Source organism: Heptranchias perlo, chromosome 23, assembly GCF_035084215.1.
Source record: "Heptranchias perlo isolate sHepPer1 chromosome 23, sHepPer1.hap1, whole genome shotgun sequence".
Classification (NCBI taxonomy): Eukaryota; Metazoa; Chordata; class Chondrichthyes; order Hexanchiformes; family Hexanchidae; genus Heptranchias; species Heptranchias perlo.
This window is the reverse complement of record NC_090347.1, coordinates 23,172,021-23,187,484: the sequence shown is the minus strand read 5'-3', so window position 1 is coordinate 23,187,484 and position 15,464 is coordinate 23,172,021. Positions and strand designations below refer to the sequence as shown.

General features: G+C 42.5%; 1 protein-coding gene across 2 annotated transcripts in view; it reads left to right on the top strand.

The window, feature by feature from the left end:
• The window catches only part of LOC137341177 (matrix-remodeling-associated protein 7-like), a 95,957-nt gene that overhangs the window by 64,312 nt on the left and 16,181 nt on the right, over positions 1–15,464 (top strand). For both annotated transcript variants that reach the window (XM_068004177.1, XM_068004178.1), the window contains exon 3: positions 3,064–3,151. In XM_068004177.1, the coding sequence (XP_067860278.1) occupies positions 3,064–3,151 (88 nt within the window). The remainder of the gene's footprint in view (positions 1–3,063; positions 3,152–15,464) is intronic.

Below are 15,464 nucleotides of genomic sequence, written 5' to 3'. Positions count from 1 at the left end.
TGTGCCAGGTTGTAGCTATGATCTGAGGTCATGAACCATGGTTTCAGGCTGTCACCACAAATGCCTAGTAATAAACATTACATTCAGTCAATTTGTTCAAATGCTGATGCCAAATATTGGCTGAGGATTAAGGAGTTGTGTATTGACCAGAGATAGTGTGTTCACACACAAACAAGATATTTTGCTTCGCATTGCAGACTGCCTTTACATAAACTGAATGGAGGTCTGTAGTTGATGTCAATCCAAAAAGGTATACTGTGAATAGCTTTATCTGAGTGTGGCCAGTCTCCTCCAAGAAGGCAGCACTGACATGAAATTCTTTCCCTAACTGCATGGGAATCTCATTGTCCCTGTTTTAACCTGTCAGGCATTGGGGGCCTCTGTTCAATCTCTGATTTTGTAGCTCGTGGTAATTTTCTAAACAGTTGGAAACTCCTCCCCCAGATGCTGAATGAGATAAAATGATTCAAATTCTGTACCATCTTTGAATATGATGCTACTGTACTCAAAGGATAAATGCTGTACAGGAGTAACTGAGAATTGGCCGACTTGACAATATCATTGGTTTTATTTATTAACTCTGCCAGTTGAACCCAAGCACTGAGTGCTGTATAAATGCATATTTAGTGTAATTATGGCAGTGTACTTCTAATAGTGAAGCAAAATCAGTGGCAAATCAAATTTATTTTTGCAAATACTGTAGTGATATGAGCATTTGTCTGGCAGATAGGGCTTAATGCTAAATGATTATTACACTACCCCAGATCAATCAGGTTGCTGCTATAGATGGGTTTTGCCCTGAGTATCACTTACTGGACATCCTACAAATCTTGCCAAAAAGCTTTCTGGTTTGTTGTGAGCAGTCCACAATTCATGCTGCTTTTTAATTAAATTAAGGTCAACATAACTGGTCATTCAGTGGCTTCAATTCAACAGAAGATGCAATTCTGTTCTTTTGAGGATTCATATTTTGCTTTTGTTTGGTTTTATTTAAGTGGTTTTCAAATGAAATTGGACCACCTTTTGATACAACTTGTGCAAAAAAATTTGTACATACAATAGCTCTCAATGACATTGCAGACTTACCCCACCTTATGTGAAGTGCACTGTTCATGGTTTCTGTAGTGGTGAGGAAGGCATGCAAAGGGCCCTCATCTTATACAAAAAACAACTGCGAGTGTATTAACTTCAAAAGCAGCACTGGATATAGTCCTCAGCAAAATGTTTTCTTCTCTCCCATGTCTTACCCCACTTTGCAGAAAAGCCACTTCAGGTACTTACATTTTGAATGTCTTTTTTTCTACCCTTACTATAGATGTTTTTGGCTCTTGTGCCTTGTATCACAATCATAGATGAGTCCTAATTCCCTAATCCTTCGAGTATATTTGCTAGCCTTTATATCTAGATAAGATTTTGGTAATGTGCCCAGGGTAATAGAACAAGCTTTTTGTTAATTGCTTTTAGCTACTAGTTAAGCTGAGCCTCCATTAGATCTCTCAAGCTAAGCTATTTTGCAGAATATTTTTTAACTACACACTATTTCTTTAGACACTAAGAGCTAATACAGGCTGACCGACACCACCAACTAACTGACTTTCTGAACTTTGCTTAGTCAAACTCATCTCATTTCAGCTCGGCCCCTCTCTTTAAATACTGAGGCTGACAACTAGGTTCAAAAATAATTGGCTTTCATACATATAACTGAACAAATTATGCATTCTGTTTGTTTAAAACTAGCTTCACCCTTCATCTTCAAGCCTGCAATTTGAAAACCAGTTTGAACTTTCCTTGCAACATTTGTCAAATTTGGCTGGAATGTGGGTCTGTTTTTTTTTCACTGCGGCTTGCTTTAAACTCGTATATTGGGTTTAAATGGACAGCCACCAAGCCAAAATTAAAATAACAAATACTTCATTTTTGTCAAACGGCCCAGTTGAATGGCTGAGTGAGATTATCATTAGTTCTGATATAAATGTGGGTGAGAGGAAGATGGGAATAAAATTGGGTTTAGATGCAATGTTTTTAGGAAAGCTGTAAAAATAATACGTGACAATTTTACTGACCATGTTCCATTATGAACAACATTTTTATGCCATACTAATCCAATGATACATACTGTTTGCCTATTTTTCTATCTTAAGAAAAATCAACAATACAAAATGGGCTAGAAATTGTATTTCCCTGCAGATGTTGCCTGGCCTGTGTATTTCCAGCATGTTTTGGTTTAAGAAATTGCAGATTGTGGCATTTGATCCAAAGGAGTAGATTACAAAGGACTGAGCTGGGAAAGTGAAATGACTTGCTCATTCCTAAACATTTGAGTTTCAACAAGTTCTCTACTAAATCTTAAGCCCATAACTGACTTAATTTGTGTATCACTTCCATCAACCTACCTCTAATTTATTCAACTTTTTAAAAAAAAAACACCTTTAATGAGTGCCATTTCACAGCCTAGAAATTTGCAGGATTGCCTCAGTTTTCACCAACAAAGATTAGCAGTTCTTGTTGAAAGGGAAATCATTTGAGAAATTCTGTTTAATGGAGATTGAAGAACCAAGTCCCTTAACAGCTCTGTGGCACCATTTGCTAAGTCCTTCAGGTAGATACAGCTTTGATTTAGGGAAATATAGACTGTTCAAACTAAAAGGCTTTCCATCAGCATTGAAGTCCCGCTGATCAGTAAACCTAGGCCCAAATGCTTAGAACAGATGGGATGGCAATGATGTAATATTGCACTAAGTGCAATATTGGTCTGCACCAGTAATCCACTTTAGTTGCTTATGCTTGTACATTCTATATGATTTGATAAGTGTGCATGTAGCTCAATCTATTGAGTTGAATCCCAAGATTTTGAAGGTATCTTAAGATGATTCAAGTGTCTTAAATATTTGGGAAGCCACCTGCTGTCATTCATTCACTAACTTTTATTGGTACAGTACTGCACTATATGGAGTTACATTAATTTTCTGGCAAAGGCTTGCATTGATTTGGTTTTGTTGACTTTCAGTACATGTAACCCTTGAATAGTTTGTTTTATTGATGTACACTTTTTTTTTCTTTCAGAAGACCTAGTTGAGTACTGTCCAGGCAAGATTCGTGGCAGCAACTATGAAAAGACGCTGACTAGAGAAGAGCTGGAGGAAGAACAACGGTATGCTGATAAAACCAAATTGTACCTAGAATTCAATTAAAATTTGAAAGGCTGCACTAGGTTTCTCCTCCCTTTCTTCCTTCCCACCCCAATAGTTAAATACTGAGTTTTACAAGAGTTTTGTATTTGTAGTCTTAATTCTTTTTAGCAAAACTCTTTACAACAGAGGTGAGTATTTGCAGTTGCCTTTCAGGGTGGAACTAGTATAAGTTTATTAACCTGGTCCATGATAGATCAAGCTTTGCTGTAAATCTTTGCACCAGGGTGAGACCTGTCAGACTCATCCCAAATGTGGGGTGGATACTTTGCAAATAGCAACTAAGTTCTGTCAGGGACCCATGGAACCCAACCAGGGCTACATGTAAAGACATCAATGCTGAATAATCGCCATGAGATAGCCAAGAAAGGCAGATGTAGGCAAAGTTGGTGTTTCTTTAAAATGCTACTTAAGAACAGTTAGTGGTTTAGACTGTTAGGCAAAAGAGCTCCTGAAACAGGTATGTGGGAAGCTTTAGCAAATATGAAGATAGACCAGTCAATGACTGTCCATTCCAGTTGATGTTTTTGCCTGCCATTGTGTACTTCAAGATACTAGTACAAGTTGGGTGATATCAAGGAAGTGGGAAAGATGTAAAATGAACTGGTGAAATGCATGTTGAAGTTATACTCTTTATCCCAGCTTAACACACAATTTTTACCATGTCTTATCTCCTGATTTCTTATTTTTCCTCTTCTGTAAATTGATTTATTAGAAGTTTTCAATTTGAAACTAGAGTTCTGAAAATATAAATGTTTTAAGCACCTGAATTCCATAGGACCTTTACAAACTTGTTTATGGTTGTCCTTTATATTTTTTCAGTAAAATAATACTCACCTGATCATACAACATTGACCTTTTTTAAGTCATGCAATGGCTCTAGCAATAGTTGATTTTCAGACTTGCTCATTGCCCACATAATGCTTTTAGTGGTTTGGCTCCAAGTGGGAAGCTGGAGGACACCAAATATTGGAGTGGTGTAGGGTGAGGATAAAGTGGTCTTCCCATTGCTTCTCAGGTTTATATTGCTTCAAGAGTTTGATGTTGGCACTGTGGTTAAGAGACCTTTGGATATTGTCTTTTTTTGAAGCAAGAGAAGGAATTACTGAGTTAAACAATTTATATAGCAGTGAATTCTAAGCATCAAGTGGAGTGCCCATTTTGTTTTATCAGAATTGTTCCTTTGTTCACTTTTTCTCCCTTTCTCGTTCTCCCTCCCTATCATGCTGTTTTGCTTTTTCACTTTTTCTCATTCTTTCTCCCCCTTCATTATAAAACACAAGCAACTGAATGTAATTGGCATTCCAGAAAAAATGTTCCCCTTGTAATTCTATTTTCAAAGCATATATTTAAAATAGCAAACTTGTTTGGCATACCTACTAAATAGATAAAAATTTAATTCTTTTTTGCAGTTCAAGCTAAACATGCTGAAAGACTAAATTGGATGCCTACTGCATATAGAATCTGTAAAGCTGATAACTCAGCCTAATGCAGAAATCACTTGCACCAGATCCACCCATGCCTCTATAAATCATTGTAAACAATTTTACAACACCAAGTTATAGTCCAGCAATTTTATTTTAAATTCACAAGCTTTCGGAGATTTTCTCCTTCCTCAGGCAAATGTTTCAAGATCTCCTTGAAGCCTACGCATTTATACATATTGAACAATAAAACATGGTGTTTACAGACTGCCCCTGCAACTGCCCGTTGCCAAGGCAATCACCGTGTTCAGACAGAGAGGTGTTACCTGCAGAACCTCCGAATACACATTCAACAAAAAAACAAACAGGGAAAAAAAACAGAGAAAAAAAAACAGAGAGGCAGAAACATCCGGAAGGCAGAGAGAGCCAGCAAATGACCCATTATATTAAAAACAGATAACATTTGTTCGCTGGTGGGGTAACGTGTAGCGTGACATGAACCCAAGATCCCGGTTGAGGCCGTCCTCATGGGTGCGGAACTTGGCGATCAATTTCTGCTCGACAATTTTGCGTTGTCGTGTCTCGAAGGCCGCCTTGGAGTACGCTTACCCGAAGGTCGGTGGATGAATGTCCATGACTGCTGAAGTGTTCCCCGACTGGGAGGGAACCCTCCTGTTTGGCGATTGTTGCGCGGTGTCCGTTCATCCGTTGTCGCAGCGTCTGCATGGTCTCGCCAATGTACCATGCTCTGGGGCATCCTTTCCTGCAACGTATGAGGTAGACAACATTGGCTGAGTCACAGGAGTATGAACCATGCACCTGGTGGGTGGTGTCATCTCGTGTGATGGTGGTATCTGTGTCGATGATCTGGCATGTCTTGCAGAGGTTACCGTGGCAGGGTTGTGTGGCGTCGTGGACGCTGTTCTCTTGAAAGCTAGGTAGTTTGCTGCGAACGATGGTCTGTTTGAGGTTGGGTGGCTGTTTAAAGGCGAGTAGTGGAGGTGTGGGGATGGCCATAGCGAGGTGTTTGTCCTCATTGATGACATGTTGAAGGCTGCGGAGAACATGGCGTAGTTTCTCCGCTCCGGGGAAGTACTGGACGACAAAGGGTACTCTGTTGGTTGCGTCCCGTGTTAGTCTCCTGAGGAGGTCTATGCGATTTTTTGCTGTGGCCCGTCGGAACTGTCGATCGATGAGTCGAGCGTCATATCCCGTTCTTACTAGGGCGTCTTTCAGCGTCTGTAGGTGTCCATCGCGTTCCTCCTCGTCTGAGCAGACCCTGTGTATTCGCAGGGCCTGTCCATAGGGGATGGCCTCTTTGACGTGGTTAGGGTGGAAGCTGGAAAAGTGGAGCATCGTGAGGTTGTCCGTGGGCTTGCGGTAGAGTGAGGTGCTGAGGTGCCCGTCTTTGATGGAGATTCGTGTGTCCAAGAAAGAAACTGATTCTGAGGAGTAGTCCATGGTGAGCTTGATGGTGGGATGGAACTTGTTGATGTTATCGTGTAGTCTCTTTAGTGATTCCTTGCCGTGGGTCCATAGAAAGAAAATGTCGTCGATGTATCTGGTGTATAGTGTTGGTTGGAGGTCTTGTGCAGTGAAGAAGTCCTGCTCGAACTTGTGCATGAAAATGTTGGCGTATTGGGGTGCGAATTTGGTCCCCATGGCTGTTCCGTGTGTTTGGGTAAAGAACTGGTTATCGAAGGTGAAGACATTGTGATCCAGGATGAAGCGGATGAGTTGTAGGATGGCTTCCGGAGATTTGCTGTTGTTGGTGTTGAGTATTGATGCTGTCGCAGCGATGCCGTCATCGTGGGGGATACTGGTGTATAGTGCCGAGACATCCATCGTGGTGAGAAGTGTTCCTGGTTCAACTGGTCCGTGGGTACTGAGTTTTTGTAGGAAGTCTGTAGTGTCACGACAGAAGCTGGGGGTTCCCTGTACGATGGGTTTCAGGATGCCCTCGATGTATCCAGAGAGGTTCTCACACAGGGTTCCGTTGCCTGATACGATGGGACGTCCGGGTGTGTTGGCTTTGTGTATCTTTGGGAGGCAGTAGAAGTCTCCCACGCGGGGATTACGTGGGATGAGAATGCGTAGGATGCTTTGAAGGTCTGGATCGAAGGTCTTGATCAGTTTGTTGAGCTGGTGGGTGTGTTCTTTGGTCGGATCTGCGGGTAACCGTCTGTAGTGTTCCTGGTTGTCCAGTTGTCGGTATGCTTCTTTGCAATAGTCTGTTCTGTTCTGTATGACTATGGCTCCTCCTTTGTCCGCTGGTTTGATGACGATGTTGCGGTTGGTCTTGAGAGCGTTGATGGCGTTGCGTTGTGCTCGGGTGACATTCTGGACTGTCTTCTGAGTGCGGCTGATGAATCTGGCATTGACGCATTTCCTGACAGCTTGAGCATACATGTCCAGCTGAGGGCAGCGACCCTCCGGAGGAGTCCAGTTTGACTCTTTCCTCTTCGGTTGCTGTACCGCGGATCCCTCTGTCTGCTGTTCCGGATCGTCGATTGTCTCATTGGGTTCGCTGCTGAAATCTTGGGGTTTGTGGTAGAATTCCCGGAGCCTCATTCTCCTGATGAATTCCTCTGTGTCCGCCGCGAGACTAGTGGGGTCCATTTTGGTAGTGGGGCAGAAATTGAGCCCTCGGCTGAGAACTTCGATTTCGTCTGGTTGAAGGGTGTGGTCGGATAAATTGACAATAGACTTCCCTGTGGTTGCAACCGTGGTACCAGGGGAAGCTTGGTCGTTGCTGGTGGTGATGCCGAGTTTCTCAAGCTTCCTGCTCTTGGTTTTCATGTAGGCAGCGTAGTTCCGTTGCCTCGTCTGTTTGGCGGTATAACGTAGCTGGTCTGCTGTGTCCTGAGTACAGGTTGAGAGTATGGACTCTATCTTGGTTTCGAGGTTGTGGCGTCTGCTGTAGAGTTGGTGTATGAGATGGTTGCGGAGTGTGCGAGAGGTACGGCGGCAGAGTCTCTCAGCGTAATCCGAGTTGTATGTGGACTTGAGTGGGTTCGTGATCTGGAGTCCTTTCGGGATCTTGTCTGCTTTCTTGCAGCTCTGTAAAAACTTGATGTCTGTGTCTAAATGCGCGATCTTCTTGGATATCCTTTCCACTGTGAGCCGGCAGTTTGTGGTGTCGATGGTAGTCATGATGTGGAGATGCCGGTGATGGACTGGGGTTGACAATTGTAAACAATTTTACAACACCAAGTTATAGTCCAGCAATTTTATTTTAAATTCACAAGCTTTCGGAGATTTTCTCCTTCCTCAGGCAAATGTTTCAAGATCTCCTTGAAGCCTACGCATTTATACATATTGAACAATAAAACATGGTGTTTACAGACTGCCCCTGCAACTGCCCGTTATAAATCATGCAATATATGATCATTCCATATAGAGTAACAGTGCTGAATAAGCAGTAGATATACAGTACTTAGAACCTCAGGTGATAATGACTAGTTTTTCTTGCGCTCCAACTTCATTATGGATGAGGCAGACCATTTAACCATCTTAATTCATTTGTCCAGATAGATCCTAAAGTCTGGATTGTAGCATTCATTTGTTTCTTAATGATTCCAGGGTTTTCACCTCCACTACTCTATCTGGAAGACTGTCCTGGTGATCAGAATGGGACACAGTATGAAGGTGTATGCTGACCAGAACATTATATAGTTTCAGCACAACTTCCTCTGACTTCTAATCTCCTAGCTATGTAGCTCAACATGTATTTGCTTTATTGATTGCTTTCCACAGTGGTTAGATATGTAGATTCAATGCTTAACTAAAACCCCTAAATCTTTTCAACATCACTGTTATTTCAACACCAATAATGGTGTATGTGTCCCTTATATTTATGTGCACAACTTTAAGCTTGTCCATATTAGGTTCAGTCTGCTATTGCTCTGCCCTAATTCAACTTATTTTGTAGTTCCCAAGCTGTTTCTTCAGAGGGAACTGCTCTTTCTAGTTTAGTAATGGCTGCAGATTTCACCAGTTTGCATTTGGGTTTCTGAATCTTTAATGTAAATTAATCCTTGAGGCATCCCACTCATCGCTGCCCTCACCTTGATGTGGGTGGGGGGGGGGGGGGGGGAGGGAGTTTATCGGAGGCAAAACCCAGAAGTAAAGGTGGCGGGTTGGCATCTGTGATCATGATCTAATTGAAGGATAAAAGTTTTATTTCCGAATTTCGTGCCCCGCAGCTAAGGATCAGAGGCGGGAGCGTGAGATCTTCAGCTGTGGAGAGGATTTTGGGGGGTGGGGGTGCTGTTGTGGAGGACGTCGGGAAGAGTTAGTGATCGGACATTTTAAAGGTGGGGGGGGGGTGTGGTCTGATTGCGGCAGGTTTTTATTCATTCATGTGATGTGGGTGTCGCTGGCAAGGCCAGCATTTATTGCCCTTGAGAAGGTGGTGGTGAACCGCTGCAGTCCGCGTGGTGAAGGTTCTCCCACAGTGCTGTTAGGTAGCGCGTTCTGGGATTTGGACCCAGCGACTATAAAGGAACGATGATATATTTCCAAGTCAGGATGGTGTGTGACTTGGAGGGGAAAGTGAAGGTGGTGGTCCCATGTGCCTGCTGCCCTTGTCCTTCTAGGTGGTAGAGGTCTGGGTTTGGGAGGTGCTGTCAAAGAAGCCTTGGCGAGTTGCTGCAGTGCATCCTGTAGATGGTACACACTGCAGCTCTGTGCGTTGATGGGGAAGGGAGTGAATGTCTAGGGTGGTGGATGGGGTGCCAATCAAGTGGGCTGCTTTGTCCTGGATGGTGTCGAGCTTCTTGTGGTGTTGGAGCTGCACTAATCCAGGCAAGTGGAGAGTATTCCATCACACTCCTGACTTGTGCCTTGTAGATGGTGGAAAGGCTTTGGGGAGTCAGGTGAGTCACTTGCCACAGAATACCCAGCCTCTGACCTGCTCTTGGAGCTGCAGTATTTATGTGGCTGGTCCAGTTAAGTTTCTGGTCAATGGTGACCCCCAGGATGTTGGTGGGGGATTTAGCAACGGTAATGCTTGTTGGGCCTGGAGCAAACACCTCCTGGCCCACAAGCAGTGCAATAAAGGCAATTACCTAATCTGGCCCTTCTCATCTCCCTTTCACTGGTGAGATTCAGAAGCCCTGGGAAAACCGTGCTGGAGAAGTTAAATTTTGAAGTTGGGGTTAAATTTAATTTTTTTAAAGCTACTTGACATCCAATGATGTTAATTGCCCAACTAACAACCTGGCTGCTGGTACTAATTGGGGACACGACCTCAGCAAGTACGTTCCTTGCACGCATCCAAACGTGCCCACATTAAACCCAGAAGTTGGAGCTGGGTTGTGGTCGCAATTTTTTTTAAAAGCTGCAATTTTCACCTCCCACCCATTCTTGAGGGTTAAAATTCTCCCCAACATCTCTAACAAATACATATGAATGTCCGTCCTTCCTGAAGCTTTCCATTCTTGAACCGATTTTCTATTCACAAGTTTTACCCTCAATCCCCACTGCTTACTGGCATCACTGGTAGCTTTTCATGTGGAACTGACTTTTTGAAAGTCTAGGTAAATAATCAGTGTAAGACTTTCCACTATCTTTTTTCATAAGATCCCCCTCTGTTCTGCACGTTCAGAACTTGTGTTTCCACTATCTATTTGGAATGACTCTTCCTCCAAAAAAAACCCTCAAGGATTGTTGTACAAAATCGTCTCCTTCTGAATGTCAGCTGTCTACTGAATTGTCATACATGTAATCTTCAAGTTTACTCCTGATTTATTCATTATTTTATCCAGAATTGAAGTAAGGCAAACAGGCCTGTAGTTGTATCTGCTTTGTTATCCCTATTGAAAATGGGCACCATATTAGCCTGTTGTCAATCCACTAATGATTTCCTCATATGCATAGATCTCCTTTTTGTCTTGCCTAGTACTCAAGGATGGGTACATCTAAGTTCTGAATTCTACTTACTGTAATTTCAAGGAGGTTGTTATTTTCCCCGATCAATGCTTGGTAATAGTATAAAAAAAACTTGAGCTAATTCTTCTGTTCAGCCTCATTTGCATATTTTATGGTTCTTTCCTCGTGTGTCCGTCTTGTAATAGTTTTTTCAAACCCCTCCTCTGCACTTTTGGCTACCCTTTTAAAATGTTTTATTCACTTTTTCTCATGTTTTATTGAGTTATTACTACTCCCTAATTTTGCTTCTGATTTAATTTGTTCACCCAACTGTGGTTGCAGTTATAGTCTGTTTGCTGATCCTAGGTTTGTATTCAGCAAGCAAGGACATATATGGTAGCCAAACTTAGTGGGAGGATAGAAGATTGGGAAGTCTTCAAAAGACAGCAAAAAGTAACTAAAGGATTGATTAAGAAAGGGAAGATAGATTATGAAAATAAATTAGCAAAAAATATAAAAACAGATAGCAAGAGTTTCTACAGTTATATAAAAAGAAAAAGGGTGGCTAAGGCAAATGTAGGCCCCTTAGAGGATGAGACCGGGAAATTAATGGTGGGAAACATGGAGATGGCAAAAATGCTGAACAAATATTTTGTTTCAGTCTTTATGGTAGAGGACACGAAGAATATCCCAACACTGGACAAACAGGGGGCTCTGGGGGGGAGGAGCTAAATACAATTAAAATCACTAAGGAATTGGTACTTAGTAAATTAATGGGACTCGAGGCGGATAAATCCCCTGGACCTGATGGCTTACATCCTAGGGTCTTGAGGGAAGTGGCAGTGGGGATTGTGGATGCTTTGGTAATAATTTTCCAAAATTCTCTGGATTTGGCAAAGGTCCTGGCAGATTGGAAAACTGCTAATGTAACACCCTTATTTAAAAAGGGTAGTAGACAGAAGGCTGGAAATTATAGACCAGTTAGCCTAACATCTGTGGTGGGTAAAATTTTGGAGTCTATTAAGGAGACAGTAGCAGAACATTTCGATAAACATAATTTAAAAGGACAAAGTCAGCATGGCTTTACGAAGGGGAAGTATGTCTGACAAATTTGCTTGAGTTCTTTGAGGACATAACGTACAGGATGGATAATGGGAAACAAGGGGACGTAGTGTATTTGGACTTCCAGAAGGCATTTGACAAGGTGCCACATAAAAGATTATTGCTCAAGATAAAGAATCACTGGATTGGGGGTAATATTCTGGCATGGGTGGAGGATTGGTTATCTAACAGGAAGCAGAGAGTTGGGATGAATGGTTCATTCTCGGACTGGCAACCAGTAGCCAGCGGTGTTCCGCAGGAGTCGGTGCTGGGTCCCCAACTCTTTACGATCTATATTAACGATTTGGAGGAGGGGACTGAGTGACATATCTAAGTTTGCAGATGATACAAAGATGGGAGGGAAAGTAGAGTGAGGAGGACATAAAAAACCTGCAGGGGGATATAGACAGGCTGGGTGAGTGGGCGGAGATTTGGCAGATGCAATACAATATTGGAAAGTGTGAGGTTATGCACTTTGGCAGGAAAAACCAGAGAGCAAGTTATTTTCTTGATGGCAAGAGACTGGAAAGTACTGCAGTACAAAGGGATCTGGGGGTCCTAGTGCAAGAAAATCAAAGTTAGTATGCGGGTGCAGCAGGTGATCAAGAAGGCCAACGGAATGTTGGCTTTTATTGCTAGGGGGATAGAATATAAAAACAGGGAGGTATTGCTGCAGTTGTATAAGGTATTGGTGAGACTGCACCTGGAATACTGCATACAGTTTTGGTCTCCATACTTAAGAAAAGACATACTTGCTCTTGAGGCAGTACAAAGAAGGCTCACTCGGTAAATCCTGGGGATGAGGGGGTTGACATGAGGAGAGGTTGAGTAGATTGGGACTCTACTCATTGGAGTTCAGAAGAATGAGAGGCGATCTTATTGAAACATATAAGATTGTGAAGGGGCTTGATCGGGTGGATGCGGTAAGGATGTTCCCAAGGATGGGTGAAACTAGAACTAGGGGGCATAATCTTAGAATAAGGGGCTGCTCCTTCAAAACTGAGATGAGGGGAAACTTCTTTACTCAGAGGGTGGCAGGTCTGTGGAATTTGCTGCCCCAGGAAGCTCTGGAAGCTAAATCATTGAATAAATTCAAAGCAGAAATAGACAGTTTCCTAGAAGTGAAGGGAATTATGGGTTACGGGGAGCGGGCAGGAAATTGGACATGAATTTAGATTTGAGGTTAGGATCAGATCAGCCATGATATTAAATGGCGGAGCAGGCTCAAAGGGCTGATTGGCCTACTCCTGCTCCTATTTCTTATGTTCAGCACTTCACCTTTTAAAGGCATTTCACTTGTCATTCAACAGTCCATTGGAGGATCTCAGCCCATTTGCTTAAGCTGTTCACTATCTTTCATGTTAACTATTTTGAAATTATATACTTGGCTCTTGGTATTTGTGAATTATAGATCACACAAAATTGCATCATTCTGTGGTTGCTATCTCCCAAAGATGCCATGCCTTCCATTCCCTGTATTTTACCAAATCAAGGTGTGGATTATGGAGCAGTCATGCATTAAATTTACCAATTCAGATTCTGAACCATTTGGTTATTTTCAATTTGTATATTAAAAGCCAATCTACAGAAATTGGGGCTAATGCAAAGTCTGGCATCATCCAACTGTTTTAATGTTGACTCTGGTGAGGCACAAGAGCTGTACAGCCTGAAGACTCACTGAATAAAACAGTATAGCAGACTCCATAATCCCCATCCCCTTAGAAACTCCATAGGTTGTGTCTTCAGGAACAGAAGTTAATTTGACTATTTTTCATAGAATACTGGCTTTATTTGCATCCAGGAAGCTACAATTGGTTGAGATTTCTAAAACCACCACTGTCTGATGTACACACTGTCTCAAACACTCTTCAGTGTTACAGTATTTGACATTAACAGGATCACTGTACTTGGGTGCTAGCACAAAGCCCCATTTATTGTTCAACAGCAGGTGTAAAGTGAGATATAACCAACCCCAACTATAATGGTGATTTTGCAAACAGTAGTACAAACTAGGTCTCCCATCTTCATTCACAGTAGGATGGTTTTATTTGTCCAAAATGCAGGAGGATGGCACTGAAAAATCAGGAATAAGAGAAAATTAGGGAGAACCTTTTTTCTTTGAGGGAAAAAATGTGCAGACAAAATTTATACCACTAGCTGAGTCATTCCTGTCCTGAAAACTAGAGTTTTCATTATTAGTTTTGAATAGATTAGTTGTGTTAAATGAACACTGAACAGCCTTCCTTTTCTGCTACTGTCCTAACACTTGACAGTACTGCGATTGTGCAATAAGAGATGACTAGATTGAGCTTCGTCAAAAGATTTATGGGATTTTCCTGTATTCATTTAAGAACCATGAACAGTCCTTTAATTCTGAAAAGTTACCAAAGCTCAGTTGGCACCTAAAGCCAATGAACAAGTTGGCATCTGGCTGAGGAATTCTCAAGTTAAAACTGAAAATATGCTGAATTCTGCATGTTAACTTTTTTGTACTGGGTTCAATAATTATTTCAGATATAGCCATTTTAAAGTGATATATACAAATAAATTGTGAATTTAATGCTGTAGAATAGATTTTATACTGTATCTTCAAAATGTCAACAATCATGATTTCACCAAAGCACTTTGTTCATTTTGGAGCCCTCTTGAGTGGTCATTGCTAGTTACTGTCCCAGATTTACTGGATGTCAGGATGTCTACTTTTTCACCCAAATTTCAATAATTCACCGTGGGCAAATATATCTTGAATGTGTCCAGCTGCCACTTGCCTGGATGAGTGCAGCTCCAACAACACTCAGGAAGCTCGACACCATCCAGGACAAAGCAGCCCGCTTGATTGGCACCCCATCCACCACCCTAAACATTCACTCCCTTCACTGGTGCACAGTGGCTGCAGTGTGTACCACAGGATGCACTGCAGCAACTCGCCAAGGCTTCTTTGACAGCACCTCCCAAAGGCTGTTGAAGGACAAAGGCAACAGGCACATGGGAACACCACCACCTGCACGTTCCCCTCCAAGTCACACACCATCCCGACTTGGAAATATATCGCCGTTCCTTCATCGTCGCTGGGTCAAAATCCTGGAACTCCCTTCCTAACAGCACTGTGGGAAAACCTTCACCACATGGACTGCAGCGGTTCAAGAAGGCGGCTCACCACCACCTTCTCGAGGGCAATTAGGGATGGGCAATAAATGTTGGCCTCACCAGCAACACCCACATTCCATGAACAATTTTATTTATATAAAAAAAAGTAGAACTTTGAACAAACAACTGACAGGTAGAGAAACATAAGATTGGAGAAGTGAGAAGATCACGTCTACAAATTCCAGCGGTGGAACTTCCGCCTGCCAATCTGGCCTTGCCGTGACCCCATCCCAAATCGAGAGGATCATTTAAGTATTGGGATGGTGCCTGTGTAAGTGCTTACTGGCATGCCCACCTTGAGAACCTGGCTGATTTTGGAGCGGCTAAACGTCTGCAGGCTCTACGTCACTGTTATAGATGCTCCATTGCTGATAGGCTGCATATTCAAATGGTATTTGATCTCTCTCTAGGGTCAACTACAATTTCAATATGGAATTGTAGGGATTGCCTATGGCCTCGTCATACTCGCAGCTGGTCGTACAGGAGACTAGATTTCCAGGGGAGCTCGGGGTCCCTCTGGACATGCCCCCAAAAGTGACATCAAGATGGAGGTGGGGGGTGGGTGAAAGGTGCTTAATTGCTATCAGTTTCTCTTGATCAGCCTTTACCCTGGTTCTAATAATTTCAAACATACTTTCCTGAACTTTTCACGTCACAAATTTTCTCCTTGTAACCTGCCCAAGTCCAGTGAAAGCTGCATCCAAAGATTTGACAAGTCACTGCTTTAGGTTTG